Source organism: Fonsecaea erecta (assembly GCF_001651985.1).
Source record: "Fonsecaea erecta strain CBS 125763 chromosome Unknown Scaff13, whole genome shotgun sequence".
NCBI classification, from domain to species: domain Eukaryota; kingdom Fungi; phylum Ascomycota; class Eurotiomycetes; order Chaetothyriales; family Herpotrichiellaceae; genus Fonsecaea; species Fonsecaea erecta.
In genome coordinates this window covers 1,039,280-1,066,451 of record NW_017387256.1, presented here as the reverse complement: position 1 = coordinate 1,066,451, position 27,172 = coordinate 1,039,280, and the positions used below count along the sequence as shown (strand labels likewise).

General features: G+C 53.1%; 10 protein-coding genes across 10 annotated transcripts; 5 read left to right on the top strand and 5 right to left on the bottom strand.

Moving 5' to 3' along the window:
- Nucleotides 1-574: 574 nt before the first annotated feature.
- Nucleotides 575-3,883, top strand: AYL99_11275 (hypothetical protein; the record flags this gene model as incomplete). Its single annotated transcript, XM_018842781.1, has 1 exon — nt 575-3,883. The coding sequence occupies one exon, from the start codon at nt 575-577 to the stop codon at nt 3,881-3,883; it is 3,309 nt and encodes a 1,102-aa protein (XP_018688194.1).
- Nucleotides 3,884-4,539: 656 nt separating this feature from the next.
- On the bottom strand, nt 4,540-5,817 carry AYL99_11274 (hypothetical protein; the record flags this gene model as incomplete). Its single annotated transcript, XM_018842780.1, has 1 exon — nt 4,540-5,817. One exon carries the CDS (start codon nt 5,815-5,817, stop codon nt 4,540-4,542), a length of 1,278 nt encoding a protein of 425 aa, XP_018688193.1.
- Nucleotides 5,818-6,165: 348 nt separating this feature from the next.
- Nucleotides 6,166-6,826, top strand: AYL99_11273 (hypothetical protein; the record flags this gene model as incomplete). The annotated part of the gene is made up of 2 exons (XM_018842779.1): nt 6,166-6,527; nt 6,583-6,826. 2 exons carry the CDS (start codon nt 6,166-6,168, stop codon nt 6,824-6,826), a joined length of 606 nt encoding a protein of 201 aa, XP_018688192.1.
- Nucleotides 6,827-7,210: 384 nt separating this feature from the next.
- AYL99_11272 (translation factor) lies at nt 7,211-10,661 on the top strand (the record flags this gene model as incomplete). The annotated part of the gene is made up of 2 exons (XM_018842778.1): nt 7,211-7,243; nt 7,314-10,661. 2 exons carry the CDS (start codon nt 7,211-7,213, stop codon nt 10,659-10,661), a joined length of 3,381 nt encoding a protein of 1,126 aa, XP_018688191.1.
- Nucleotides 10,662-11,013: 352 nt separating this feature from the next.
- AYL99_11271 (hypothetical protein) lies at nt 11,014-16,707 on the bottom strand (the record flags this gene model as incomplete). Its single annotated transcript, XM_018842777.1, has 4 exons — nt 11,014-14,218; nt 14,279-15,957; nt 16,049-16,171; nt 16,252-16,707. 4 exons carry the CDS (start codon nt 16,705-16,707, stop codon nt 11,014-11,016), a joined length of 5,463 nt encoding a protein of 1,820 aa, XP_018688190.1.
- Nucleotides 16,708-17,565: 858 nt separating this feature from the next.
- On the top strand, nt 17,566-18,513 carry AYL99_11270 (formyltetrahydrofolate deformylase; the record flags this gene model as incomplete). Its single annotated transcript, XM_018842776.1, has 2 exons — nt 17,566-17,886; nt 17,989-18,513. 2 exons carry the CDS (start codon nt 17,566-17,568, stop codon nt 18,511-18,513), a joined length of 846 nt encoding a protein of 281 aa, XP_018688189.1.
- A 1,077-nt stretch (nt 18,514-19,590) lies between these two features.
- Nucleotides 19,591-20,859, top strand: AYL99_11269 (agmatinase; the record flags this gene model as incomplete). The annotated part of the gene is made up of 1 exon (XM_018842775.1): nt 19,591-20,859. One exon carries the CDS (start codon nt 19,591-19,593, stop codon nt 20,857-20,859), a length of 1,269 nt encoding a protein of 422 aa, XP_018688188.1.
- An 818-nt stretch (nt 20,860-21,677) lies between these two features.
- On the bottom strand, nt 21,678-23,042 carry AYL99_11268 (hypothetical protein; the record flags this gene model as incomplete). The annotated part of the gene is made up of 2 exons (XM_018842774.1): nt 21,678-22,759; nt 22,817-23,042. The coding sequence occupies 2 exons, from the start codon at nt 23,040-23,042 to the stop codon at nt 21,678-21,680; spliced, it is 1,308 nt and encodes a 435-aa protein (XP_018688187.1).
- A 505-nt stretch (nt 23,043-23,547) lies between these two features.
- On the bottom strand, nt 23,548-25,428 carry AYL99_11267 (hypothetical protein; the record flags this gene model as incomplete). The annotated part of the gene is made up of 1 exon (XM_018842773.1): nt 23,548-25,428. One exon carries the CDS (start codon nt 25,426-25,428, stop codon nt 23,548-23,550), a length of 1,881 nt encoding a protein of 626 aa, XP_018688186.1.
- A 1,204-nt stretch (nt 25,429-26,632) lies between these two features.
- Nucleotides 26,633-27,042, bottom strand: AYL99_11266 (ribosomal protein S18; the record flags this gene model as incomplete). The annotated part of the gene is made up of 2 exons (XM_018842772.1): nt 26,633-26,913; nt 26,964-27,042. The coding sequence occupies 2 exons, from the start codon at nt 27,040-27,042 to the stop codon at nt 26,633-26,635; spliced, it is 360 nt and encodes a 119-aa protein (XP_018688185.1).
- Between the last annotated feature and the right edge of the window lie 130 nt (nt 27,043-27,172).

Here is a 27,172-nt window from a genome sequence, read left to right as displayed (position 1 = left end):
TGGAGACAGTGAGTGTCTGGGGAAGTTCTGGATAAACGCGCACCTATCCGCCACATGCGCAGTCACCAGCCACTCAGAGCGCTCCCGTTAACGCCCCATAAGTAATCCATTCCCAAGTGCTTAGCCCACTAAAGTCTTGGGCTCTGGCCACCCTCAGCCTTGCCCGGCGGCCGCTGTTGTCATCGGTGGGCACTCCCGGAGAGGAGCCATTGTCCCCATCTATCTTCGTGCTCGGCCAACGGCCCCCAGGCACTTACGACTTACTGGTCGTCATGCATCTTGCTCGAAACTCCATTTTCCATATTACAGAAGTCTCCAAGTGTCTTTTTCCAACGGTCAAACGCCTGATCACTCTCATATAGATTCATGTCACTCTCCTATCGACGTCTCCGGAATTCCCAGTACCCCTCTTCAGCCCACTGCAACCTGCTCTGACTCTCACATGCCCTCGGTCAGTTGTTAAACGCCCAAGGTCAAGCAAGAAATTAATCTTAGAAATCTGCCACTAAGACGAGCGTTCTTGCCACGGGCCAGCGCGCCATGATACCGCGGTAGGAGCGACACTCACATCGCCATGGCGGCGTATGCATCCTCGTCCGCTGTATCCTCTCACACCACCTCCACCTCGGCCAGCGCTCGAAGCAGTTGGACTGATCCGCGAGACTCGACACCGGGCCCTGGCTCGGGCGCTGCAAAAGTCTACCCACACATTAAAGACATCATTCAAGATGCCACCACTTCCTTCCAGTTAGGCGGTTCGCTCCCTCAATATCTGCACGACGTCGACAATTCCACCACTGTGGCAAAAAGCTCGCTGGATTTTGGCCGCTACGACTTGGCTTACAAGAGTTATATGCAGGCCTATGAAATCGCAGTCAATCACATTCCAAGACATAAGGACTTCGGATTTTGGGATAACAACCCGCCGTGGCGAGCGAAGTACAAGATCGCTCTTCAGAAACTGGTGGACATGGAGGCAGAGATGACCGGGATCAAAGCTCTGATCGAGGACAACAATGCTCGGTACGGAACTCAACCTCGATCCGGCGCAACAGCGAGACAAGCAGTCTACTCTACCGGCTTTGGCATCCCTCAAAACTTGGTTCCTGGCCGACCTACCTCTTCAGGCAGCAGCGATGCTCCTCCACGCCCGACTTCGCCAAACTCATCTGCAGACCTACCTGACTCCCTTCGAATCCCTCGGGCCCGTCCATCAAGCAAACCCAAACCCGAGAATTTGCAGGGTCGACCTTTGACAGAGGCGGCTAACGACCTGACCCAAAGATTTGCAAAGCTGAGGGGACCGGGAAATGCGACAGACCACTCGAACTTTTTATTTATGCCGAAAGCGGCAGACTTCCAACAAGGAGCAGGATATAACTCACAGTCATATTCCAATGATGTGTCGACTTCGCGACCCGGCGCGCCTCGGGGGATGCTGGCTTTCAGTAACGGACCTAACCTCCCACCAAAGGTGCCGGCTGCACCGCCCAAAGTCCCTATTGAGACTTCCATGGCCTTGCCAAAACCTCCCAGTCCTACATACAGCCCGATCAATACCACATCCGCCAGCTTTCATGCTAATAACCATCGAATGTCTGCAGAAGTAGGCCGGCCGCCCTCGGAGAGGAGACAGACTTACTACAATCAGTCGCAAAATTCATCTACGGCTTCGTTGCACCTGCAAAGGACTCGAGAGGAACTATCTGCTCCTTACCGACCAACCACTCCGAACGGAGTCAATTCCGCCATCCTTCCCAAGAATAGCTCCAGTGATCTCCCTCATCGAACGTCGATCGATGCTGCCACCCTTCAGGATTATATGAAGAGGTATAACGTTCTCCTGATTGATATCAGAGAGAGGGTTTTGTTCGATGATGGGCACATCATGTCTACTTCGATTATATGTATAGAACCGATCTCTTTGAAGGAAGGTGTCTCGGCGGAGGAACTGGAGGACCGGCTCGTACTGGCACCGGATAATGAACAGTCACACTTTTCTCGCAGAGACGAATTTGACCTGGTTGTTTATTATGACCAGTACACGAGCGACGTTTCCTACCTCAATGGTCCTCCCACGATGACAAAAGCTCCTGCATTAAGAGCGCTGTACGATACATTGTACGAATTCAATGACACGAAGCCCCTCAAGGATGGCCGGCCACCTGCGCTTTTGGCTGGCGGACTCGATGCTTGGGTGGACTATATGGGAGTCCAATCCCTTGCGCGGTCACGAACGGCTGCGACGCTGGGCATCACGCGACAAAGGCCTGTCGGTCCCGGTCGGCCTATCGCACGACAGCGCATGGTCTCTGCCAATTCTCGCTATGAGGTCCGGAACAGACGCCTTCGTGACCACAAATTCCTGGATGAGAGCGAGCAAGAAGCATGGCGTCAGCAGGCTTTGCAAGAAGAAGTGACCCCAGCTGAGAAATACGACAACGCAAGCGATGAGGAATATTCGGTGGTAGAGGAAGAGCCTGAACCTCCGTCGCCATTCATCCCCGATTATGAGACGTTCCTGCGCCGGTTTCCATCGATACAACAGCAAGAGTCTATGGTCATGCCTGCTCGCCGACCTGTGCCGTCTCATCACGCCGCATTTGTTCCTCAAATTGCACCACCTCCCGTTCCCCAAGTACCGGCAAGACCTGCTCCCGCTATACCGAGACCGAGCTATTCGGGCCACGCGGACATTAATGCACCCCAACCAGCCCTGGCGAGAGTGACATCCTCCACTCGGCCTCCTCTGTATTCAACTGTGACATCCCTTCGCAGGAGGCTGCCTAAGACTGGCTTGACGAATTTCGGCGTTACTTGTTACATGAACTCGACTCTGCAATGTCTGTCTGCGACTATTCCCTTGTCGAACTTCTTCAATGACCGGCTCTACGAGGGGTATGTACAGCGCAACTGGAAGGGCAGTAATGGGATCATGCCCAAGCTCTATGCCAACCTGATCCAAGCCGTCTGGCAGGGGGACAATGAAGTGATTAAGCCATCAACATTCCGAAACTTCTGTGGCCGGATGAACCGAGAGTGGGTCATCGACCGACAGCAAGACGCAAAAGAGTTCTTTGACTTCCTGGTCGATTGCCTCCACGAGGACTTGAATGTCAATTGGGAACGGACGCCGCTCCGGCCTCTAACCACTGCAGAGGAGATGCAAAGAGAGAGAATGGAGATTGCACGGGCCAGCCCGATCGAGTGGAAGCGCTACGAACACAGGGATCATAGTTACATGTCTTCCTTATTTGCGGGCCAGCATGCCTCCCGTCTGCGTTGTCTCACCTGCAAACGCACATCAACGACGTACGAGGCATTCTACAGCATCAGCGTGGAAATCCCTCGGGATCGTCCAGGCCATATCTACGACTGTCTTTCCTCATATTGCCGGGAAGAAAAGCTGTCGGAGCTTTGGCGATGTCCCTATTGCAAGTGTGAGCGTGAAGCCACCAAGCAAATCATCCTTACTCGTCTGCCGCAGTTTCTGGTGATTCATTTCAAACGGTTCGCTGCGTCAAAGCATGAAAAAGCCAAGAAAATCCATACACCTATCGAATTCCCATTGCACAATCTAGGTATGGATGATTTTGTGATCCCGCGGCCCCCTGTTCTTCCAGACCAAGATGGCGGGATGAACATGGAGCTTGCCACGACACCACCCTTCACGTATGATGCCTACGGAGTTCTGAGACACCTCGGGAACAGTGGAGACGGCGGACATTATATCTCTATTGTGAAAGATCAGGGGCGCGGCGTGTGGAGGAAATTTGATGATGAGAGACATGTTGATTTGGACCCGACGAAACTAAGCCCCAGGGACAGGTTGCAGAACGGGGAGGCGTATATCGTGTTTTACCAGAGGGCGCAGGGCCGATGATTGACGTCCATCTGCCAATAGTTGGGCAGAGATACTGGCGGGATTGGCTCCTTTTCTTGTGGCACGTTCGAGCAAGCGAAGCTTTTCTCCGTGAATATTGTGGATTGGTATTTGGCTGTATCGTCTTGACCGAAGCGGAATTATGAATCTTGGAGGAGTGCCGTCTTCTAGATGAGCCTTCGTTCCGAGTTTTGTGACAGTTTGATGACGACCATGAAAAGACTCCGACATGATAAATGAAGAAGTAAGGGTTTGGTAGCAATCTGGTGTCCTCTCTTCTCCTTGGCTGTCGAACTTTGCTCGTTCTTTGATGTTCAGGCTGTATACCGGTGAGATAGTTGCGAGGACATGACTATGCGGAGGTATGCTGTCACCTGCTCGACGCGTGGTAACTTTTCAAGTGCAGTTCTGGCATGCGTCCGCCCGTCTGAATCTCGGGCGTTAAAAGAGATTCCGCGTCGGAGACCCGTTGGACCACCGTATATCGCAAATCTGTTGGGATGCAGAGTATCGTAGTCGTAGTTGCCGAGTTTGTTGGGCATCGTCCAGCCTACCGATGTAGCGTCCTCGAGCTCATAGCGGCTTGCGCTCGCTTCACGCACGAAACCGAGCTGCCCAATGTATAACATGGTATGGTCGCTTCAGTTGATGATGGTTCATTTGTGCTTCGTCTTCCCGTACATTCCTCCTTCTACCCGCCGCTTTTCGATAGCCAACTTATAGGGAGGGGCTGTTGGGGGTTGAACCGGGTCCAGCGACACATGACCCTCCGGCAGCTTGTAGGTCGCGTCGCTGTCCCAGGCTGACAGGTCGCCGCAGGCCAGGAATGGAGCAATGTATCTCCGAGGGTCGGCGTCTTCGATGGAAGGCAGTCGGAGTTCGACGATGCCATCGGTGCGGAGGTGTCGGGTTTGCGTCTGTGTTTGCGGTTGGGTATGCACGTCTCTCATTGATGGCTGTGATTCTAAGATAGGAGCGTTGTCGGTTTGGTGTATGGTTTGAAGGACAGAGTACAGGGAGCCTTGTTTTTGCTCTTGTTCTTGCGCTGTTGATAAAGATTCTGATACAGCTTCGGGCTCTGGAAGTCGCATCCCATCCTCAACCTCGAGTTCTGGGGTCCATAGAACTTCCGTTCCATCCTCTCGTCTTACCATGACCGGTTTATAGCCTTCGCAGACCACAAATGCCTCGATACTGCTCGCCCGACTGGCCCTCGGCTTGGCCACACTCACTTTTTCAAACAAAATTCTCAACTGCGCATAAATCAGGTCAACGTCTCGACCGCGGAAGATCTTGGCCACAAATTTTCCACCTGGGCGCAGGACCTTTGTGGCGAGCGTGAGCGCCGAATACAGCAGTTGTGACTGAACGTAAATGTCAAGGGAGTGGAGACCCGTGACGTCGGGAGCACCGTCACTTATTACCAGGTCGATCAGATGGGTTGTGTTCTGAGGGGAAAAGTCTGGATCGATGGCTCTGAGCAGGAGTGGAACGGTGGACGGGTGGGTGATGTCGGCTTTGAGTTGCGTGATGCCTTCGAGCGGTGCCATGGGTTGCAAGTCTATGGCGACAATCTTGAAGTTCGCTCGAGGCTTCAATTCGCGACTCGCTGGGCTGATGTCGAGGGACGACGTGTCCTCAGTGATGCTGTTCCCCTTTTGTGGCTGTACCTGCTGGAGTCTTTCCATTTTCTCAACCCAGGCCCTCCGTCCAAAACTCTCACCTTTGATCAACACCCTCGAGAGAACCTGGCTCCACGAGCCCGGGGCGGCGCATAGATCGACCACCCTCGTGCATTTCTCGGGCTCGCTGTATGAAAACAGGTCGAACTGTTCGTCGATCTGGATGAGTTTGAAGGCAGACCGGGCACGCCAATTTTGCTCCTTAGCCAGGCGGTAGTACGCGTCTCTCTTGTCCTTTGAGGATTTGCCCATAATGAGTGCGAATTTATACTTGGCCACCTCACGGTCTGTTTGTTCGGGAGCTTGTGGTCTTGTTGGGATATGACCTTGAAAGCATGTGGACTGGAAATTGTCTTTTTAGGGCAAGGCTGATTTGTGCTGCGCAGGAGGGCTTTGTAGTTCACCGTTCCATATAATACGGTCATTCACCTTTTTCTTGAGATGCACCTGCAGTCCGTGTTGATTCCGCCGCTTCAGCGCAGTTGAGGCCAGTTCAATTAATTGGAACACCCAGACTGTCTATTTCTCGACGTTGCTGCCAAAGCTCCTCGTTCCAAGGGTTACAACTGTCATCCCCTCGTAAGAGGACAATCGCCCGTCATGGCACCCAGCATGTCCCTCCACAGCGTCGTTGCCATCCTCATACTATGCACCGACTCCTCCCCAGATTCCTCCAGACTGTTTGCCAAATACTACAATCCTCCACACGCTGCAGCCGTGCAACAACATCCTCCGCAACCTCAGCCATATCCTCACCTGAAAGAACAGAAGGCCTTTGAAAAGGGACTACTGGAGAAGACTTCAAAGCAGACCTCCGACGTGATCCTCTACGACAATAAGGTCGTGGTGTTCAAGATGGAGAGCGACGTTATGCTGTACGTGGTGGGTGGCGCTGAGGAGAATGAGATTCTGTTGTATAACGTCGTATTGGCCCTGAGGGACACGTTGAGTATATTATTAAAGTACGGCCAGCAAACCTTACTCCTGGCCACAGCAACTGACAAAGGCTTCCTATAGAAACTCGACCGACAAGCGCACAATCATGGAGAACTACGACCTGGTCACTCTGGCTATCGATGAGATTGTCGACGATGGCATAGTATTGGAGACAGACCCCGTGATGGTGGCATCCAGAGTGTCAAAAGCTCCTGCACAGGATGCGCCCAATATGAAGAACATCGACCTCAGTGAACAAGGGATACAAAATCTTTGGGAATTCGGAAAGAAGCAAGGAATGGAGTTCGTACGGAGAAACCTATAATTTTTCGATGGATGGTGGAATAGGAGGCGATCGACTGCAGTCACAGTGATAGCCTGCACCAGACATGGGACAACAGAGATGTTCTCGCCTGGCGTTATGAGTGGAAAGGGGCCAACGAGCATTTATGACCAGAAAAGTCATGATCTGGGAACCTGGTGGTCGTGTCCCACAGCTTTGGCGGGAATGGTAGCCTTTTTTTTGAGGGCTCATGAAGCCTTGCCCGCAATGAGAGCACCAATGTAAATCGACGTCATTTGAGTCGCTGAAATATTTCCATTCAAAGAGTCATCCGGTCAATTGTCCCCGGGTGCTACGTCGTGTCTTGTGTTGAGCCTCTTGTCCTTCATTATATTTTCCCTTAGACGACTCCAGAGGCTCGCCATCATGAAACAACGCTTCTCATCACTCGATGTCAAGGTCTGCTGTCTATTCCCGTGCCCCGCATGCGCCGGTAAGCAGCGACTGACTCCGTTACTGTATATTGTAGGTCATTGCGAATGAATTGTCCAATTCCCTCACTGGGCTCCGTCTCTCAAACGTCTACGATCTTTCCAGTCGAATTTTCCTGTTCAAGTTCGCCAAACCCGGGAAACGGGAGCAACTTCTCCTAGACTCGGGCTTTCGCTGCCACTTGACCTCATTCTCGCGAACCGCAGCCACTCAGCCGTCCGCCTTTGTTAGCAGACTACGCCATTATCTCAAAAGCAAACGTGTCACCGGGGTCGATCAGGTGGGCACCGACCGAGTCATAGAAATTTCCTTCAGCAACGGACTGTACCGCTTGTTCTTAGAATTCTTTGCTGCGGGAAATATCGTCGTCACCGATGCGGATCTCAATGTTCTCGCGCTTCAACGGCAGGTCAATGAAGGAGACGCGGATGTGGATATCAAATTGGGCGGGAAGTACATCCTCGAGCCGAAACAGAATTTCAACGGCGTGCCTCCCATATCGGAAGAAAGAGTCAGGAACGTTCTTCAGAAGGCGGTTGACCGCTCGAAGATTGCAAAAGAGGTGGGTGGTAAGAAAGCGAAACGAGCAAAGGGCATTGACGACGTAGCTAAAGCTTTGAGTGCCGGCTTCACGGAGTTTCCTCACCACCTGCTTGAGCATGCTTTTAAAGAAGCTGGCGTCGACGCGACATTGAAAGCGGAAGATGTGTTGGGAGACCCGCAGTCTCTGCGCTCAGTCATGAAAGCATTGGAGATCGCAGATCAAATTTTCAAGTCACTGGGAACTGGACAATCGAAAGGTTACATTATTGCAAAGCAGAAATCTCCCCCATCACGCGAGGCGGAGTCTTCAGGCGCACAAGAAGTGATGAGGGACTCCATACTCTATGATGATTTCCATCCATTTCGGCCGAGCCAGTTTGGGAACAGGCCCGGCATCCACATTCTCGAGTTCGACGGCTTCAATCGTACGGTTGACGAGTTCTATTCGTCCATCGAATCTCAGAAGCTGGAATCTCGATTGACGGAGAGGGAAGAACTCGCGAAACGAAAATTGCAAATTGCGAAAGACGAGCACGAAAAGAGGTTGATGGGCCTTCAACAGGTGCAGGAATTGCATGTCCGAAAGGCGCAAGCCATCGAGGCGAACACTCACCGCGTAGAGGAAGCGTGTGCTGCAGTCAATGGTCTGATCGCACAAGGCATGGACTGGGTAGATATTGGGAAGTTGATCGAGAACGAACAGAAAAGAGGTAATGTTGTGGCTCAGATGGTCAAGCTACCCCTCAAGCTGGAGGAGAATACTGTGACTCTTCTGCTTGACGAACCCGGCTTCGATGAAGGCTACGAGAGTGACGAGGGAGATGAAACTGACGAAGAGGTTGACTCTGACGAGGAAGCTGAGGAGACTCGAGTTAAAGGCCTACCTTCAATGGACAAACGATTGGCTATTGATATTGACCTTGCACTCTCTCCTTGGGCAAACGCACGCCAGTACTATGACCAGAAAAAGTCTGCAGCAGTCAAGGAAAAAAAGACCGTGGAAGCATCCGCAAAGGCCCTCAAGTCTGCTGAGCAGAAGATAGACGCAGATCTCAAGAAGGGCTTGAAGCAAGAGAAGGCTGTCTTGAGGCCGGCACGGAAACAGTTCTGGTTCGAAAAGTTCTTATACTTCATCTCCAGTGACGGATATCTTGTTATTGGAGGCAAAGATGCCCAACAGAACGAGCTTCTCTACAGGAGATACCTGAAGAAGGGCGACGTTTACGTACACGCCGACTTGCAAGGAGCGTCAAGCGTGATTGTGAAGAACAATCCGCGAACGCCGGATGCACCAATTCCTCCTTCTACCCTTTCTCAAGCCGGTACATTGACCGTCTGCACGAGCAGTGCATGGGACTCGAAGGCGTTGATGGGGGCCTGGTGGGTCAATGCAGACCAAGTGAGCAAGACGGCCCCAACTGGTGAGTATCTCACTACAGGCGGGTTCATCATCCGAGGACACAAAAATCAATTAGCGCCGAGTCAGTTACTTCTTGGGTTTGGGGTCCTGTGGCTGATCAGCGAAGAGAGCCGAGTCAACCATGGCAAGCATCGGATAGAACGGACGGAGAGCATGCTTCCAGGGGAGGCTGAAGCCTTAGCTAACGATGTAAGGGGCTTTGCTATTGAGGAAGAAGGCATTTCAGAAGACACGGGTCCAGATCAACAACAAGCAGTACCGGATGTTGAAGATGCTGCCGATGCTGCTGTGGAAGAAAAAGAAGAGGATGACCGTGGAGGACCATTTAATGAGGTGCCCGATCAGTCAGGGCAGGCTGATGTTGACAGTGATGACCGTAACTCCACGGACGCTTCGGAGGCAGAGGAAGAAAGGTCGAACCCTTTGCAGGTGAACCCTGCTCAATCCCACAAAGATGCAAAGAGGGATGATTTTGATGCGCCCTCGATCGGGATTGAAGACGAGACAAAAGAGCCGCCCTCAGACGAGGTCTCGCACGGAGAAGAGTCCGACGAGGACACCCCAGCGTCGACGCAGCCATCTACGCGGGCATCGACGCCGGCTTCCTCGTCACAACCCATGGCGAAGTCTAGACCAGCGCAGCTTGCTCGAGGAAAACGTACCAAGCTCAAACGCGCCCAAAAGAAATACGCCGACCAAGACGAAGAGGACCGTGCTCTAGCCATGCAGCTCCTCGGGTCCAACCGCGCACAAGAACGCAAAGAAACAGCCGAATCAGAAAAGGCTGCCCGCGAAGCCAAGGCTCAGGCAGACAAAGAACGACGGCGGGCACAACATGCCAAGGCGGCGGAGAAGGAGCGTCTCCGTCGCGAGAGGCTCGAAAGGGCGGCCGGTGGCAGCGGTGCCAATGGCGGAGAAGGGGAGCCCGACCTAGACGAGGACGACGAATTGAGCAGGGAGCAATTGGAACAGGAGCGGCGCGAACTCTTGGACATCGACCGGCTCGTCCCCCTGCCGGAACCGGGCGACGAGCTCCTCGCCGCCATCCCCGTCGTGGCGCCGTGGACCGCCTTGGCCCGCCAGAAGTACAAGATCAAGCTGCAGCCCGGCAACGTCAAGAAGGGCAAAGTGGTCCGCGAGGTCGTGGGCTTCCGGACCTCGCTGGGCGCCCGGGGTCCTAAGGTCGTCGACGATCAGAACCATGCAAGGGAGCGGGTCTGGCGCCGCGAGCTGGACTTGTTGAAGGAGTGGAGGGTGGAAGAAATCGTCGGGGCCTTGCCGGTCAAGGGCTGTCGGATTGTCCAGAGTGGAGGGCTGGGAGGGGGGTTGGGAGGCGGTGGTAGCGGAGGAGGGAAGGGTAGCGGTGGCGGTGGTGGGAAGGGGAAGGGAAAGGCAGGTGGAGGTGGGAAGAAGGGAAGATGACCAAGACAAAAGACATTGAGGGCTGATGCAAGCTACCCTCGTTAGAAAGACAAGCAAGACTCATAAACCCGCTTCGAATCTATCTTCAGGCACTGTCCGCATCTCTATCTATGGACATTGAGTGCATAAAAGGTACGAGGTACATCAATGTATATTCAACTCGACCTCCCACCACGGCTGCCAACCTCTGGCAATTCCATCGCCTTATCCCATAAACAGCGACACTTCCATTGTCTCTGATTATCTCTCGAACCCGATCGATACACAACCCATCGTTGATTTGATCATGTGCCCGTGAGATGCTCGCGCAGCATGGCCACAGTAACAAGGCTTTCTTTTTCCTGGCATATCATCAATCAAGGACGCTCGCGTCACTACCACGGCGCCGATATTCCCTCTCTATGTCTTGACCGTCCTCACCTGTCGTCTCTTTCGCTTCCACCTTTCTCCAAACCATCTCGTCCCACTTTGTGAAGTCCTTCGCTCTAGGCAGATAGTGCGCCACTTCGTCTGGCACGTTGCCAGCTGCGTCGGTTTCCAGGATGAATTCCCGATACTTCCAATTTTGGGCGTTCATAGAAAGTCTTTCACGGCGACGTTTCTCCTCCTTCTGTTCGTGCTGCTGCTGCAGTGCCAGGCGCTTCGCCACCTCGTTGGCATCATGCAGTGCCACCAATTTACGCTTCGCTGGATATTTGGCGACAAGAGAGTTGATGAGGTGGTACATACGCCACTCGCTGCTACGTCCCGCAGCATCTGGGATTTCCCCCTTACTCGAACCGGACTTGGGACCATCCAGAAATTCATGTGCAGGGATATATTGGATGCTTCGGTCCGGGGTATGATCGAGTGTTGGTGGATTGGCGATCTGATGTTGCAGATACGACGTAGTCACAACATCGACAACAGTCATTCCTGTGGCGTTTTCCCAGTACAATAATCCTGGTCGGTACTCTGCAATGAATTTTACCAGTTCCTGGTGACCTTGTCGCACGACTGAATGCAATGGGTAGTCTCCCGCCCCGTTCATCTTTTCGAGGTCTTTCCCGCCCGAGAGAGACAGGATAAGCTGGAGACCTTCTTCCCATCCTGCACTGGCGCTGATGTGACCAAGGAACACCGCCAAAGGCGTATTGCCCGTGGACCCAACGCTGCTACATCGCTCGTAGAGCAACGGCGCCACGACATTCTCGTCCAGCATTTTTAGGACTGATTTGAGTAAGGCAGGCTTATCAGCGGGGATGGTGTCGAGGATAGTATGGAGGATGTTGCGTCCTCCGTTGTCTTTAGTGACTTGACTTGCGCCTGCTGCGATCAATTTCTTCGCGGCATAGTATCTTCCGACTTCGAAGGCCAGCTGGAGCGGTGTTGTCCCGTCGGTAGAGCGGACTTCGAGTGCATGGGGCATCTTCTCCAGCAGGAAGTCAAAGCATGGCTGGGTTCCGTCTTTCTTGGGAGGTGATAAGACACCGATGTGCAGTGCGAGGTTATTCCGTGTCGACAGCCATGCATCCAGAGTCCCTCGGATACCGACTTTTGTCTTACTCAATGCCTTTATGCGTTTGTCCTCCTTGAAGGTCTCGGCAAACTCGAGGTAGTGGCGCAAGGGCGCGTCTGAGGTGTAGTATTCCGTAGTTTTCAAGTTGCCCGCCACTGTGGCGGCTAGCAGAGGAACGCCCACATCCGAGTCGAGGTGTCTGATGCGAAACCCTTTACGACCTGCTTCTGCCCAATCCTCACGCTTTTTGCCATAAACGCTGAGACCCTGGTAGTACTTGGGCTTCTCGTCGAGCTGAATGCCTGATCTCTGGAACATTTTCTGAAGAGGGAATCCAAATCCGGTGGACCTGATCATTTCGCCGATCATCTCAACCCGACCAAGCCGAACTGCAAGGTCAAAATCGTGTCCAGAGATGGCCATCACGTGCAATTCGTGTTCATCTTTCTGGTCTGCGAGAGCGTTGCCGATTCTGATGATGAATCTCAAAAGCGCCATGTTGTTGACGTAAATGGCATATCGCACCAGGGAGGAACGGTTCATCTGGCTGGTTAAATTGAACGCTGAATGGAACCATACCCAGGATTGTTTTGAGTTGTCGTCGATATAGACGTTTTGGGTATGGATGCCTCCAAAGACCTGCCGGACTTGTCGCTCATCAGAGGCATTCTCGAGGGCTCGCACGATCTGGCAAGGCCAGGAGGTCATAGTGGCCGGCGAGACTCTCGACTTGACATTGTTGGCCACCGCAGCAATGTCGTTGATGGTGAAGGTCTCATCAACAAGTTCGGCGACTACTCTCACACGAGAAGTGTGCTCTCTCCCTTCACTTTCTTCGCTGCAGTCGCTGTCTCCATCGAAATCGTCGCCGGTCCCGAGCACGTAGTGGTATCTTTTTGAATCATCGATCGGTTGATACTGGATCTTAGCAATCTCGACAATCAACTGCGCCAGCTCGTAATGACCCCGGAAAGCCGCAATAGAGAAAGGAGTGAATCCGCGAAGATCCATGATCGCCACTTGCAGTGGGTTAGGGTCTGTGAGACAGAGTGATTTGACTGTCTCAGAGTTGCCCTGCCACACAGCTTCGAACAACTGAATATATTTGACCTTCTTCTCCGGAGTCAGATCAGGCACTTGGAAAGATATCTTCGTTTCATACGGATCATTGTTGAAACTGTTCGATCCGAAATAGTGTCTGCGAGGTTGCTCTGTGTTTTCCTCGCCAGTTGCCTTCGGATACAGGTCGGAAAATGTTTTGGCGCCCTTCTCGTTAAGCTTGGATTCAAGACCACGCAGCTTCGCGATGGTGACCTTGATAGCGGCATCCTTCTCCTCCTTGCCAATCTCTGAGCTTCTCTTTTTGGCTTCAAGTTCTTTCTTGTACAGTCTCATTTGAGATTGGTGGATCCACTTTGCATCCTGCAGGTCATGGAGAGCAGTCCAATGAGAATATGAGCCTTCGTCGAGGCCGCGAAGGTATTCATCATCGTCCCTCAGTGCAGCTGGCTGCTCCAGCTCCTGAGCTTTTGGAGATAGGAAATCTTCAAGTGACGAGATGCGATCTCGAACTAGATCCAACAATGCCATCGGTGACGGAACCCCGGAGCGAGTTGGGTGTTGGAGAAATTGATACGCAGTAGGACTTAATGTATTGACGTCTTCACCCTTCTCGATGAGCTGAGTAACAAATTCGGCCAATTCGTGCTTGAGAGCGAGAATTACGGGCTGTTCGACACATTTCTGGAAAAGCTTCTTGACCTCTACCGGATCATTCGAGCCGTGATTGAAACTGCGTTTGTATGCTTGCGCAAAGGCTTCGAAGTCGATGTAGGTTTTGGCTCCCATACCTACCAGATCCTCGACAAGTTCCATTTTGCCAGTGCGGATGGCCGTCAATAGGGGTGTATCGACGGTTGGTTGGGTCCAGTACCCAGACATAGAGATGAAGTTGACGGCGCTAGCAAAGTTTGATGGTTCAGCAGAGTGCATAGTCTGCAATATCAAAGTCTTCGCACTGTTGACCACATAGTGAAGTGCTGAGATGTGGTTCATATCGCTGCAAATTTCTGTTAGCATATACAGAGAATTGGAACGTAAGACAGAATGGGAGACTTACGCCTGTGTGCATGACGCCCCGAGGGCAAGCAGACCTTTGACTGTTTCATTGGCCAGCTGTAAAGGGAGCTCTAACGCCAGACTGATGGTCAGTATGGCAGCTTTTGCGTGCTTTCGGTTGTATTCATCCATGATCTTTACGGGAAGCAGGACGTCGGCGCCGTAAGTGTCAACGAGAACTTTCACCGCGTCCATGTGCCCGCCCAAGATCGCTAGGTGGAGAGGCGAGAGAGGACTATCCCAAGCGAGAACATCGACATCGTAGACATCTGGTCCCTCTTTATCTTCGGCGTCTTGGGCTTCGGTGACACGGTCCACTTTCACAAAGGACCCTTCAGTCATGGCATCTTCTTCGTCTTCGTCTTCACCCTCGCCTTCGTCCTCGAAGTCTTCGGAGTCACTCGAGTCGCTGTCGCTGAGGCCCTTCATATCAACGTCAGCTGATTGCGAAGTGTTGGCAGCCTTCCTTCGGGCCTCTTTTCGCGCGTCTTCTTTGAGTGCTTCCTGCTCCTCATTCACGTCGCTCTTGTCGAGGATGTCCTTGATCATCTGGGCCTCGCCACGGTGGGCAGCAAGATGCAAGGCGGTCATACCGTTATATAACCTGGCAACGAGACGAGCGCCATGTTCAATCAAACACTGGACAATTTCAGGGGTTGAACACATGACTGCGAGATGTAGAGGTGTGCGACCGGCAGGATCTCGACGATTGACATCAACAGCTTCTGATGCAGAGAACCAGTCTCTAACGGCATCCAGATCAAGGTCGACTATTGCTTGACACAACCTCGTGGTATTGCCAATATATGCCATTTCCGTCCAGTCGGTGTCGGTGATAGGATTGAAGCTGCCGATGGCCTGTCTGCCTGGGTCATCTTTGAGGAACGTGACATCGCCAGATATGTAAATCTTGCCTTCCTCCTCACGCGCGGCGAAGTCTGCGTCGGTTGTTGGCTCAGGGCAATATCCGCAGCAGTCATGAAGGATATCGTTGACAGATCCAAAAAAGGCTGGATGCCGATGCAATTTGGTCTCTCTGTCCTTGGGTTTATTCCATTCGGCATTGAGGAGCAAATCCTTGGTGAACAGAAGCTTCTCAACTCGTTTGGCATTGTATCTGGGGCCATAGGGAATAGAGACTGTGTGGTAATTCGAAACTTCGTCCTCTTCCACCCATTCAGCCACGTCATCTGGCTGGGCATCTTTGACATTTCCTGGGAGTTCATGGCGAGAGTGAGCGTTCCAAGGCAACGGAGGCCGGCCCCGTTCCGCTCGACGTTTTGCGAGGTAGTTTTCTCTGTCGGTGGGATGTGGCAGCTTTTCGAGGACCAGCAATCTCGCCAGACCTTGTACCCTTGAGAAAGATCTCTCGAAGATGGTTGGGTCGATTCGAGTCCGATCAATACCTGGGAATACCACCTCGAAGCCACGGTGAGAGTATTTGGACAGCCGATTTTCATAGGACGGAGATCGTCTTGTGAGATCGATCGTGTTCACCTGGGTCATGAAGGCCGCGAGAGCTCTTGGAGACGCCCACACCTGCTGACCGTCGTAGGCTACACAGGAGCAATCCACGTCGAAACCGGTGAGGATCTCAGAAATGCTCTTATACAAGCGGAGCACAATCTGAACATGGCGGGTGGGGTATGCCGACACAATGGTGATGGCATTCTTGGTGCGCTGTCTTCTGGTTAGTACCCGACATGTTTGAAATCACTGAGCCCTCGAAAACACTCGAGGATGTGGAAAATGTGTATTCCCGGTGCCTTACAATGGTGGTCGTCTCGGTTAGGATGCTATCCCGGATCTTGGTCTCGATTTGTCTGATTTTCTCGATCGCTTGTTCCTCGTTCAAACCATAAAGGAATAGATCGACATCGGAAGCAGGTGCGAGCTTCTCATGGTAGTAGGCTCGAAGAGCACGCCATACGCCTGTTAGAATGTGACCAGCAAGATCTGTGATGGTGGGTTTACCTTGGACTCGTTGTGAGGAGCGTCAACGGGTAGCAAAGAGGTGACCACAGCACTTCCTGCGCATACCACATTGTTCCAGTCTAGATCCACCAGCGATGACTCGGAGAAAAGGTTGAAGTTGGTCCTGAAGTCTTTCAGGGTTTGCGTGGTGGCAGGTGAGCCGTCGCTTCTGCGAGCCTCTTGAGGGAGTGCCAGGAGATATTTGTCTTTATCAGCATCAGACTCCTTTGTGAGGTCTCTTGCTCGAATAGTGGCAGGAGCACCCTTGAAGACAGGTACCAGGTGGTTTGCGAGTGCAGCTTGGTGATCAGGTTGTTGGGCGTAAATTTCTCTCAGTCTACTTTCGTAGGTCTTGAAGGGTTCCACCGCTTCAGCAACCCCAATTTGGTTTTTGGGCTTTTGGTCGACATAGTTGACGAAGTCAAGAATGGGAACTGGGAGAGGCGGAAGCTCCATGGGTATAGCGTTCGTGGTGGTCGAGAAATGACGGGCGAGATTCGAATGGAGACGAAAACGAAAGACAAGGGGGAACACAGGCGAGCTTGACAAATCAGAACAAGGCAAACAAATACAATTGCTGGACGAAGCTGTACGCAGGTGATTTGTGGAAGCAATGGAACGAGCAAAAGGACGAGTGATGGGTGAGACTGGCATCCATGAAGGGGAAGGCGATGGTCATATTATACAGACTAATATTCTATAGAAAGGAGCGCGGTGAGCTTCCACGGCAGTCGAGAAAGACAGCGCGTCGCTAACACGAGGACACGTGAGACAAGGATGGCGCAGGCACCGGCAGCAGCCTGAACAAGTTTCACCTCTACAGGCACCAGCACCACCAGGTCCGCATCGAGTCAGATAGGCATGTGTTTCTTTCTTTCTTTGGCAGTGCAGGATCGTTCAGTTATGATCCCTGGCGCCCAGAAGTGGAGGTGAATGGGTGCCGGTGCCTAATTGTGCCTGACTGCGCCTCACCCATATCCGGCGAGTCAGGGAACGGCAGAATATGGAGAAGCACTGTGGCACTTCACCGTATCTCTATGCAGGTTTTGTACGGTGAGGCAATGGTGTCTCAAGTGCACTTTGATATTGGCAAAATTTTCGGCGATCGATCGAGCCACGCGAGCAGACAAATTTCCAAGAGCAAGATCGAGGCAGATGCTTCTCATATTGAGCGGAGCGAGACTTGCAAGTCGGAGACTGATATTGCAATTACCCTCGCGGGTACAGTTTGTGCTAGAGAAATCTAAATTGCCGCCATCGACGAGACTTCCGTTTTCTACCGCTTCGGTCCAGGACTCCTCCATCCTCGCAAAGATGGCCAACGACCACATTCTGACCCTGTCATGTCCAGACAAGCCGGGGATTATCCATTCTGTCACAGGCATCTTCGCTCGGAATAACCTCAACATCCTCGACTTGCAGCAATTCAGCGACCGGACTTCGGAGAAATTCTTCATGAGAGTCCATTTTGGACCGGCGGACAACACCAAATTCTTGATACCCTCGTTCGATGAGCTAGCAAACGATATCAAAATGGACTACGAGCTAAGGCCTGTGGCCGAGAAGCCCAAGGTTTTGATCATGGTCTCCAAGATCGGCTACTGCTTGAACGACCTCCTTTTTCGCCAGAAGACTGTGAGCTTCCCTCGTGTTGAATGACTATGTTTACTCTTTCGATAAGTTGATGCTGTTGCGTTCTGCCACGGTTAGTTCTGAGATTCTAACAAGTATTGGCAGGGACAATTGGCTATTGAAGTACCGTTAATTGTCTCGAATCATCAGGATTTCGAGCCGCTAGCCAAGAGCTACAACATTGCTTTTCACCACCTGCCTGTCACTAAGGACACCAAGGCTGAACAGGAAACTCGTATTCTGGAGCTCATCAAAGAAAACCACATCGACCTAGTAGTGCTGGCGCGGTACATGCAGGTGCTCTCACCAAAGCTGTGCGAAGCCATGTCTGGCAAAATCATCAACATCCATCACAGCTTCTTGCCTTCCTTCAAAGGGGCCAAGCCTTACCACCAGGCCTTTGAAAGAGGCGTCAAGATCATTGGCGCCACGGCTCATTTCGTCACCGCCGATTTGGATGAAGGCCCGATCATCGAGCAGAGGGTCACCAGAGTGGATCATAGCATGACGCCCAAGGAACTCGTGGACGAGGGGAGTAATGTGGAGAGCCAGGTGCTGGCCGCGGCAGTCAAATGGTGGTCAGAGAAAAGAGTGTTTTTGAACGGGCATAAGACGGTGGTATTCAACTGAGGTCATGATCCAGACACCTCCGTAACCCCCTTTCCCCTATTACCTAGACGGCGTTTCGGCACACGAAAGAGATAGAGAAAGACAACGGACACAAACGATCAGAGATATACGTATATCGCCCCTGAGCCACCCGGGTTCAACCACAATGTTCGACATGGTAAGACAGAAGGCCTAAAACATTGGATAAAGAGCTTCTCCCCTGGATCTGCCCGCTCTACCCCGGAGGCTGGATGCTTCAAAGATAGTCGGAGTTGTCCACCACCACAATCATCGTATACTACTGCCTTTTATCCTTCTATACGCAAATACCCCCCTCCCCACAGCCACACCCACAGGTCCTTCGCTGTAGTTTGCTACGGTGATGCTAGCCAACTTAGCTTGCTAACGGCTCGAGTTCATCCGACGCACCCTAAACCGAAACCCGTTCTCCGTAATCCATATTACCTCGTACAGCAACGCCGCAAAGCCGCAACGTCGCCCATCCGCTCCACCACATTCTCGCCTCGCGCGCGCGCTTCTCAACGAGCGTGGGGAAACGGAGATGCCAGCTGCATATCTGTGGCGCGTGGCAGATTCGTATCAAGGACTTGTCCGTCCCGTCTAGGAAGGGAATGCTAGGCACGCATGCATGCTTGCTTGCTTCTGGCCACCAACACGGGAAACGGGAACGGGACAGCTGATTGACACAGTTTTTTTGTTCCTTCCCCGCGGGATTGAATGCGTTCGGAGTATAAAGAGCCTGGCTGGCCGGCCAGCCAGGCCGTGTTGTGGCGTGCGTGCCGGTGGGAGGGCTTGCTTGCTTGCTTGCTTGGATTTTATGTACACCGTGTACAGCTAACTGACTAGCTCGCAAGGTAATACGGAGTATTATGCTTACAACAAGCAGATACTGTATATCTCTCAACAGCAACCCAGTTTGTGGCCGAGGACGTCGTTACTACCCCTGATAGGAACACGCAACAGGCCGGCCCCAGTAGCATACGAAGAGCACGGGGAGGAAGTTTGAAGCAGAAGCCGCAGTAGCAGCTGTGTGAAGGCCAACCAAACCACGACACTGGCCACCCTTCAGCAATAACAATGGCGAGAAGGACCCGAGTCACTCTGACACACTTGGTGCTTTTCACCTCCCTTGTATTCACTCATGTCAACTGTCACGCCCACTCTCACAATACTCCCGATGCCTCCTCAGAATCAGAAGAAGCACCGCTCTCCTTCTCGGTCGGCCCCAACTACCCCTACCCCCTCGAGGACCTCGACAAAGACCTCCCCTTCTCTCAGCCCGTCACCTTCGCCCATCTGCCGTGGGAACGGTGTTTTTCCTCCCGCCACGCGTCCGACCTGGACATTGCCATCGTGGGGTTCCCCTACGACACATCGACGTCGTACCGCCCCGGCGCACGTTTTGGGCCCAGAGGCATCCGTGCTGCCAGCTCCAGGGAGAAGAAAGGCAGGAGCTACAACACGGTATGGGGCATTGACCCGTTGACGGAGGGGGGCTTGAACATCGTGGACTGTGGAGACATCCCTCTCACCCCGTTCGACGCCCAGCACGCTTTCCGCCAGATGGAGCAGGGCTACCGGCAGATCTTGTTCCACAACACCACTTCCCCCTCCACGGCGTCGGCTAAGACCCTTCAGGGCAGAACATGGCAGCATCCCCGAGTCTTGTCTCTGGGAGGCGACCACTCGATCGTCCTCCCGATCCTGCGCTCGCTCAAGGAAGTCTACGGCCCGATCTCCGTCATCCACCTCGACTCCCACCTAGACACCTGGGACCCATACGCTGGGTACACGGGCATCGTCTCGGAACAGAGCGCCATCACCCATGGGACTTTCTTCTGGCACGCCGCCCGGGAAGGGTGCATCGCCAAGGGGAGTAGCGTGCACGGCGGGCTGAGGACGAAGCTGTTCTCCCCCAAGGACTACGTCACGGACAAGGACGTGGTTGGATTTGAGATCATCGAGGCGCACGAGATCGACGAGGAACCCCGGGGCATGCAGGGAATCGCCGATCGGGTGCGCAGCATCGTCGGAACGGACAGGCCCGTCTACCTCAGCATCGACATCGACGTCCTGGACCCCAGCATAGCCCCCGCTACGGGCACGCCCGAGTCCGGAGGCTGGACAACGCGCGAGGTCAAGCGGTTCATTAAGGGTCTGGAAGGCGTGCGGTTGGTCGGCGCGGACGTCGTCGAGGTGAGCCCGCCGTATGACACCGCAGCAGAGGTGACGAGTGTGGCGGCTAGTGATCTGCTGGTCGACATCCTGGCATTGATGGTCAAAGATTCGGTAGGGAAGGCGGAGAAGGCGCAGGCAGGAGGACAAGGGGTGAAGGATGAATTGTAGACTGGTCTGATCATTGTGTTGTTTCCGAAATACACAGTACAGAGGACCATCAAATATGTCCAAATGGGATCATGCCTCGCTTTGCTCGACAAAGGTTGCTTGAAAAGGGAAAAGGTGGAAAGCTGGATTGAACTGGTCGGTTCTCATACACACGTGCAATCACTTTGGAGTATCAACCGCCATCATTCTCGCCGTCACTCTCATCAAGGAAAAAGGGTGGCTTCAGCATCCTCCATGCGGTTCGACTGGTGGAGGTAGACAATCTTTCGTCCTCGGCGTATGTCTAGACGTGAGCCGTTGCTGAACTCCACTACCGACCGAATCCTGCTTCTTGAGGGTAGGTAGCCAGTTCGCCCAGGGGTATCATGTGGCTTCATTCCCATAACATTCCCGTTGCGATTCCTGTCCCTTTCGCAACGGGCGATGGACTTGGGCCCCCATGGCTAGAACACCAAAAGCAATAACGCCATGCAATTGCGGTCCCGTTGAATCATAACTTCAAATTCTTGAAACATCGTTAAACATCGCCGCGATTTGTTAAGCCCGGCTGTGCTCCGCAGACCACGGCTCTGAGGATAGGACTTGTCGCTTAACCTTGGGGGCCTTCTCAGATCGGACACGGCTCGTCGTTTTCTTGAGAACGTCCTCCAGGAACCGCTTGAGTTTCTGTACCGTGCCTTGATACATTCACGGCGACCACCAGCCAAACCCAGCATGTTATCGACCCGTGGCACTTCACTCTGCTTGAGCTTATGAGGATCGCTCACTTCGATCGCCTTTACTTTCTCTTGCCCCTGCTCTTGAGGTTGCTGTGTCCCCTACACACGAATAGCCAGACAATCGGCAAGAACAGAATCCAGACCAGTTCTGTCCTGCGGCCCGGCACCTTCCCAGCCATAGTTATCGGTACTGTCGATATCCATACTGTCCTCGGCTGAATCCACGTGTCCATTCGTCGTCGTCACGGCCGTCATCTGATCTTGATCCATGAGCCATTGATCATGATCGTAACCGGCCGAAGCGTTGCCCACGGCATATCCAATACAGGGCATTGCATTCCAAGGTAAAGGACCGACTTGAGCAGTGAGTTGCAGATCCGCCATGCCGATGGGACGCCTTGCATATGCGAACTGAGCTTCAGTTGGTAATAGGTCATCGTCACGAGTCCTCTGAAGCTTTCCGGCCTTCACTTCCTCATCCTCCCGGTCTATTCTCTTCTTGTAGGAGCTGGTCAAGATGGTTCCGCCCGCACTGTGCTCGTACCGTGGGCCGTTGGATCGGGTTCGATTCATGACCTCGGCCAGCACGCCTTTCAAGTATGTCTCCGCGGCAATTCCGACCAACTCAGCGCACTGTATTGAGCACCCTTGCGCGATGGACTCTTCATAGCAAATGGGGACAATACGGGAGTGTATCGTCGTCGTGTCTGGGAACTCCAGCGTCTCTGCGAAAAGTGGCTGCAGATATCTTTTTCTGATCTCCAAGTCCCAGTTTGTCTTGGTCAGACCTCCTGCTGCTGCATTGGCGGCGGTCTCTGGAACCTTGATCCTGCCCGCCAGATACAGGTCTTCGTATGGGTTCCTCCGAGCGGCCGCCTCCTCGTCTGCCTTATCGTTTGCAGCTCCTTTGATGCGTCGTCGGTCCCGGGCGGGCAGGGCCATTACTTCGGCCTTGAGTCGCTGTTCGCTTGCATCGCTGGTGGCTGCGGGTTTCGTGCCGGAGTTCAGGGCGGACTTGTCTGTTGTTGCGCTGACCCATGCTGCAAGCCCCGGTTCAGGAGGATCTTTGCCGGTGTTACATAGTATGGCTAATATCAAAGAGTTGTGTGCATGTTCGGTCTGAGGGGTCGCGTAAATAAAGACATCGCACAGGTCGCCAAATTCTCGTGCATTGAGTTCACCTGCGGATAAGAGGTCAGCCTCCAAGTCCGATCGCTCAAGCCGGGAGGCCATCTTACCTCGTATGAACCTCGTTATAGCGTCGAAGTACGTGTCCCAGTTGTGGCCGATGAGCGACTTTAGTTCGGTATACAGCGGTTCCAAGTCAACTCGAGGATAGCTTTGAGCGACTTTCGGCTGCTTCGACGCCGAGCCTGGCGGAGGCTTCGCCGTGCTCGTTGTAGAAGTGATCGTGTCAGAGCGTGTCAGAGCGGCGGGGTTGAAGGTCTCATCGAACGCAGCCATGCTGGACCAGGAGGCACCGGGATTTACGGAGCGCGCATGCGCAGCGCGTCACGGAACAGGCCTTTGCTCATGCAGAGAATCAGTGCAATGCACGTCTCGACATGGGCTCTTGTTGTGTGATGGCAGGAAGATGAATCAAATCTCTGAGATATCTGCCGTCCGAGTCGCAGTTGGATGATGTGGTGAGGGAAAGTTGCGGAGTAGTGACACGGCGAGACTTTCGGTTGAACCGAACACCAATTTTCCCAGTCTCGAAAAAGACTCTGGACGGTTGAGCAACGACCATTCAGGGAAAATCCAGACGAAATTGCTACAACTCTCTCACCAAGGGACTCTCCTGGCAAGTGCATGCTATTGATGCTATCATTCCGCGGCCCACCCTCGACGTGGTGCGATGTTGCCGCTGTCTCTTCCACTCACTCCACCAGGCTGTCTCATCCAGGAGACCTGCTGAGTCTATCGTCAACTCGTCATGCCATGTGCCTCGTAACGTCTATGGATCCATCTAAGCTATCTTGATCTTCCACTTCTTGACTGTGGCGTCAGCTCCTGTGCTGTACACCGTGTCTCCGAGCCAAACCAGCCCATTGACCCCTTCCTTATGCGCATTCGTCTCCTTCACACGTTTACCAGGTTCCTTCAAACTCCAAGCAAAGATATTGGTATCCAAGCTACCAGAAGCCGCTCCTGTACCTTCTGGATTCCAGGCGATACTGGTGATCTTCGCCGTGTGAGCACTCCACCGATCGGTCACAAGCTCGAGCGAGGAGGTCCCCGTGACAAGGCCTGTGATTCCAGTGCTGATCTTGTAGACGTAGATTTTTCCCGCCGCAGAGCCGGCTGCTAACATCGAGCCATCATTTGAGAATGATATGGCTGTTAGCGGGTGAGCAGACACCTGTTCGACGAACGCGATCTGCTTGGGCGCCTTTCCTGGCACAACCGAGAAGAGGCGAAGACTGGAATCCTGAGAACCGATCGCAACAGTGCTACCGTGAGATGCAAGAGATGTGGGTGTTGATTTCAAGGGCAGCTCGCCGTCCTCCTCCCCATCTTTGTAGACAATGACGCTTTCTAGTTGAGCTACCACAACCAGAGAATCCGTCGTGCAGGTCAGAGCTTTTGGCTGCGAGGATAATTTGGTCGATTTTCCTGTGAACGTCTTGGCTCCGGCGTCGACTGTTCTCAAGGAATCGTCCCAACTGACCGAAAAGACTTGAGGATGCTTCCGAGAAGGCGCCGCAGCCAGTCCGGAGATGATGTTGGTTGGACCATCCCCCTCGATTGTCTCCGCTGTACCGTTGGCAGCATCCCAGGAGCATAGTCGGCCCTCGTAGCTGCCTGTCCATAAGGTTGCATTCTCAGCATCCCCGGAAGATGTAAGTGCCGTGATGTTCTTCTGGTGACCTGAAATAACTTTGGACGGTTTACTCGAGCCGCTGTTCAGATAGTTGAGGTCGCCGCTCAGGGACAAAGATATAATCAATCCATCTGATCTGCCTGCGGGCCATACGACGCCGACTTGCTGATCTGAAACAGCCATCGCGTCGCCAAAAGTCCAGGTATGGGTGACTTTCCCAGCTTCCACATCCCAGGTCTTGACGGTCCGGTCCCCGGAACAAGTCACAAAGTTCTTTGAATCGTTGGACCAGGAGACTCCAAAGATACTGCCTTTGTGGCCTTCAGCGCTGTCTGCGACCTCCGTCTTCACCTCCCCAGTTTTCCCGTCATATAGACAAATCTTCTTGTCCGCGCCGACGCTGAGCAAGTGATTGCCGTCAGGTGAGAAGGCAACCCCGTAGATGAAGTTTGTGTGGTTCCCTCGCCCAGGAATGCCATTGAATTTGAACGGAGCGCCGTGATAGAAGACCAAGTTCTTGTCATCGCCTCCGGTAGCCGCTCGCAAGGGTCTCTGTTGTCTTATGCTGACAGCATTGACCTGTGCAGAGTGCCCGCTTATCTCTCCTACCGTGTTGCCCGAGTCTGCCGTGACGCAGTGTCCATAACGTTGTTTTCCATCTCCCACTGCTATAATACGTTGACTATCACCGTCCCACGCGATATCATTTATCCGGCCTGCTATGATGGCATATTCCCCTTTCGTCGCCCCCGACCCATTGGGTGAGCAGTCCCAAACACGAACGATACCTGAGGCATCCCCAGAGGCACAATAAAAGCCGGAGGGGGCAAATCTGGCGACAGTGGTGGTGGTTGTGTGCTGGGTATACTGAGTGGATATGGCAGGATTGTCGATGGACCGAAGAAATATAGACTTGTTGGCGGCGTACGCGATGCGCTCGCCCTTAGAGTCAGAGCTTAGAGGGGTAGGCAAGCCTCTCGAGGTGGACGGAAGTGCGGCATAGATGCCTTCGGCGGTTATGGACATCTTATTTCATGTATGGGTCTCGCAGGAGTGAACACAAGGGCCTTGAAGAGCTTTGTTGAGTTGAGATGCGGGTAGGGAACAATATTGCAGGTCGCAAGATTCGCAAGGCACAAATAGACTTCTCGTTTGGGCAAGGCCACAAGGCTGCGCCGCGAGGCTGTGTCTGAACCACGAGGATGGCTCCTTGAGATGCTGCACATCGAAGGACGAAGACGAGAACTCTCTTGATATTTTGATTTCTGGATCTCAGATTCTGCTTGTCTTTGCACGGACAAGCACACAGACACACCATAAGCGTGGAATTGTCGAGAGTCGTCTATCTCAGTCGAGTTGATATATAGTTACATGCATGGTAGACTCCCATATGCCCCATTTCGAGGTCCAGCCCTTTTTTCTGCCGCACCGCATCCACTCTGACCCAAGTCACTCGCGTCAGTTGAACCACCAGAATTCTGTTCATAATTGCCAAGCTAGACCGGCACTTGTCGAACAGTCCTACTCCAGGTCCCACTAACGCACCCTTCAAAGAAGATGGATAAAAGGCGTAGACCGATTAAGTTGCGGCACCCGTTGGAATATTGGAGACAATCCACCTTCTCGCACAGTATGCCATGCGCCCCACGGTGTATCTGGAGAGTGAATCAGGGCACGATGAAGCAAGTTGGCTACGGAAAAATGCCCGATCCCTGGGAAGGTGACGGTGTTTGTCCTCCTCGTATCCCTTTTCCTAGTACCGGCTAGGGTGGCTTGCCGGTTAGGGCTTTTTTTTATTTGGGAGCTGTGCTGATCGCAGACTCTCGTTTGGCTTTGGGATATTGGCGTCTGCTCAGCCAGCATGCAGAGGCCTCTTCTTACATGTGGTCCGACGGCCTTCGAGGTGGAAGGGTTCGATTCGCGCTCGTTTCTGAATCCTTTTTTGTCAATGGCCTAGGGCATCAATGTTGTTAAAGCCAGTGACAGTTTTGCCATCCTTTGCGAATCACGAGAGTCACCCTCATCTCACTCGCCCAGTGTTTAGCATTCTCCCCTGCATTTCTTCCTTGATGATCTCGGGGTGTTTGTGTATACTTGGCATTAGACCCAATGCTATCGCCCTTCGGATAGCCTTCGCAATCTTTCTTTGATTGACTGGTCGCAGTCCCGTCGAGTTCGAATGCCGGATCCGACCCATCTCAGTCATATATTCAGACATTACAGAGAAATTCTAGGGAAGGCTTAGCATCAGCATGCCACGCCCTTGAGGTTGCAAGCTCACTTTGTACAAGCTGAGGGGATTGACGGATAGTGCATCAAACGCGTCAGTCGTGGGTCGATGTTTGACTCTCCATTTGCGAGCTTCAGCAGCACTCAGATCGTGAGGGGCGTATACGTCGCCCGCTTTCCAAGGTCGCGTGAGTTGTCGTGCGATGGCTTGGTTTTCCTGTGCCACTGCTGCTCGCCGTTCAGCTTCTCGGACGGTCATTCCGGCGGCGCGCTTGAAGGTCTCTGCACAGCGTTAGTGAAATGCGCCGTTCTGTCAACATCAAACGACGTACGGTTCAGGGGAGAACCGGTGGCAGATCTGCCTGCACGACCCAGCTGCAGCCTCAGGCTGGAGGCGAGCTGAGCCGACATGTTTCAATGGACTTTGGCTGGAAAGCAATTGGTGCTAATGAACCTCTTGAGGTCAGTTTGCAGATTGAAAGCATTGGAAGATTGCATTTTCCGCAGTGTCGGAGGCAATCCGAAAAGGAAGGTGCGCCGA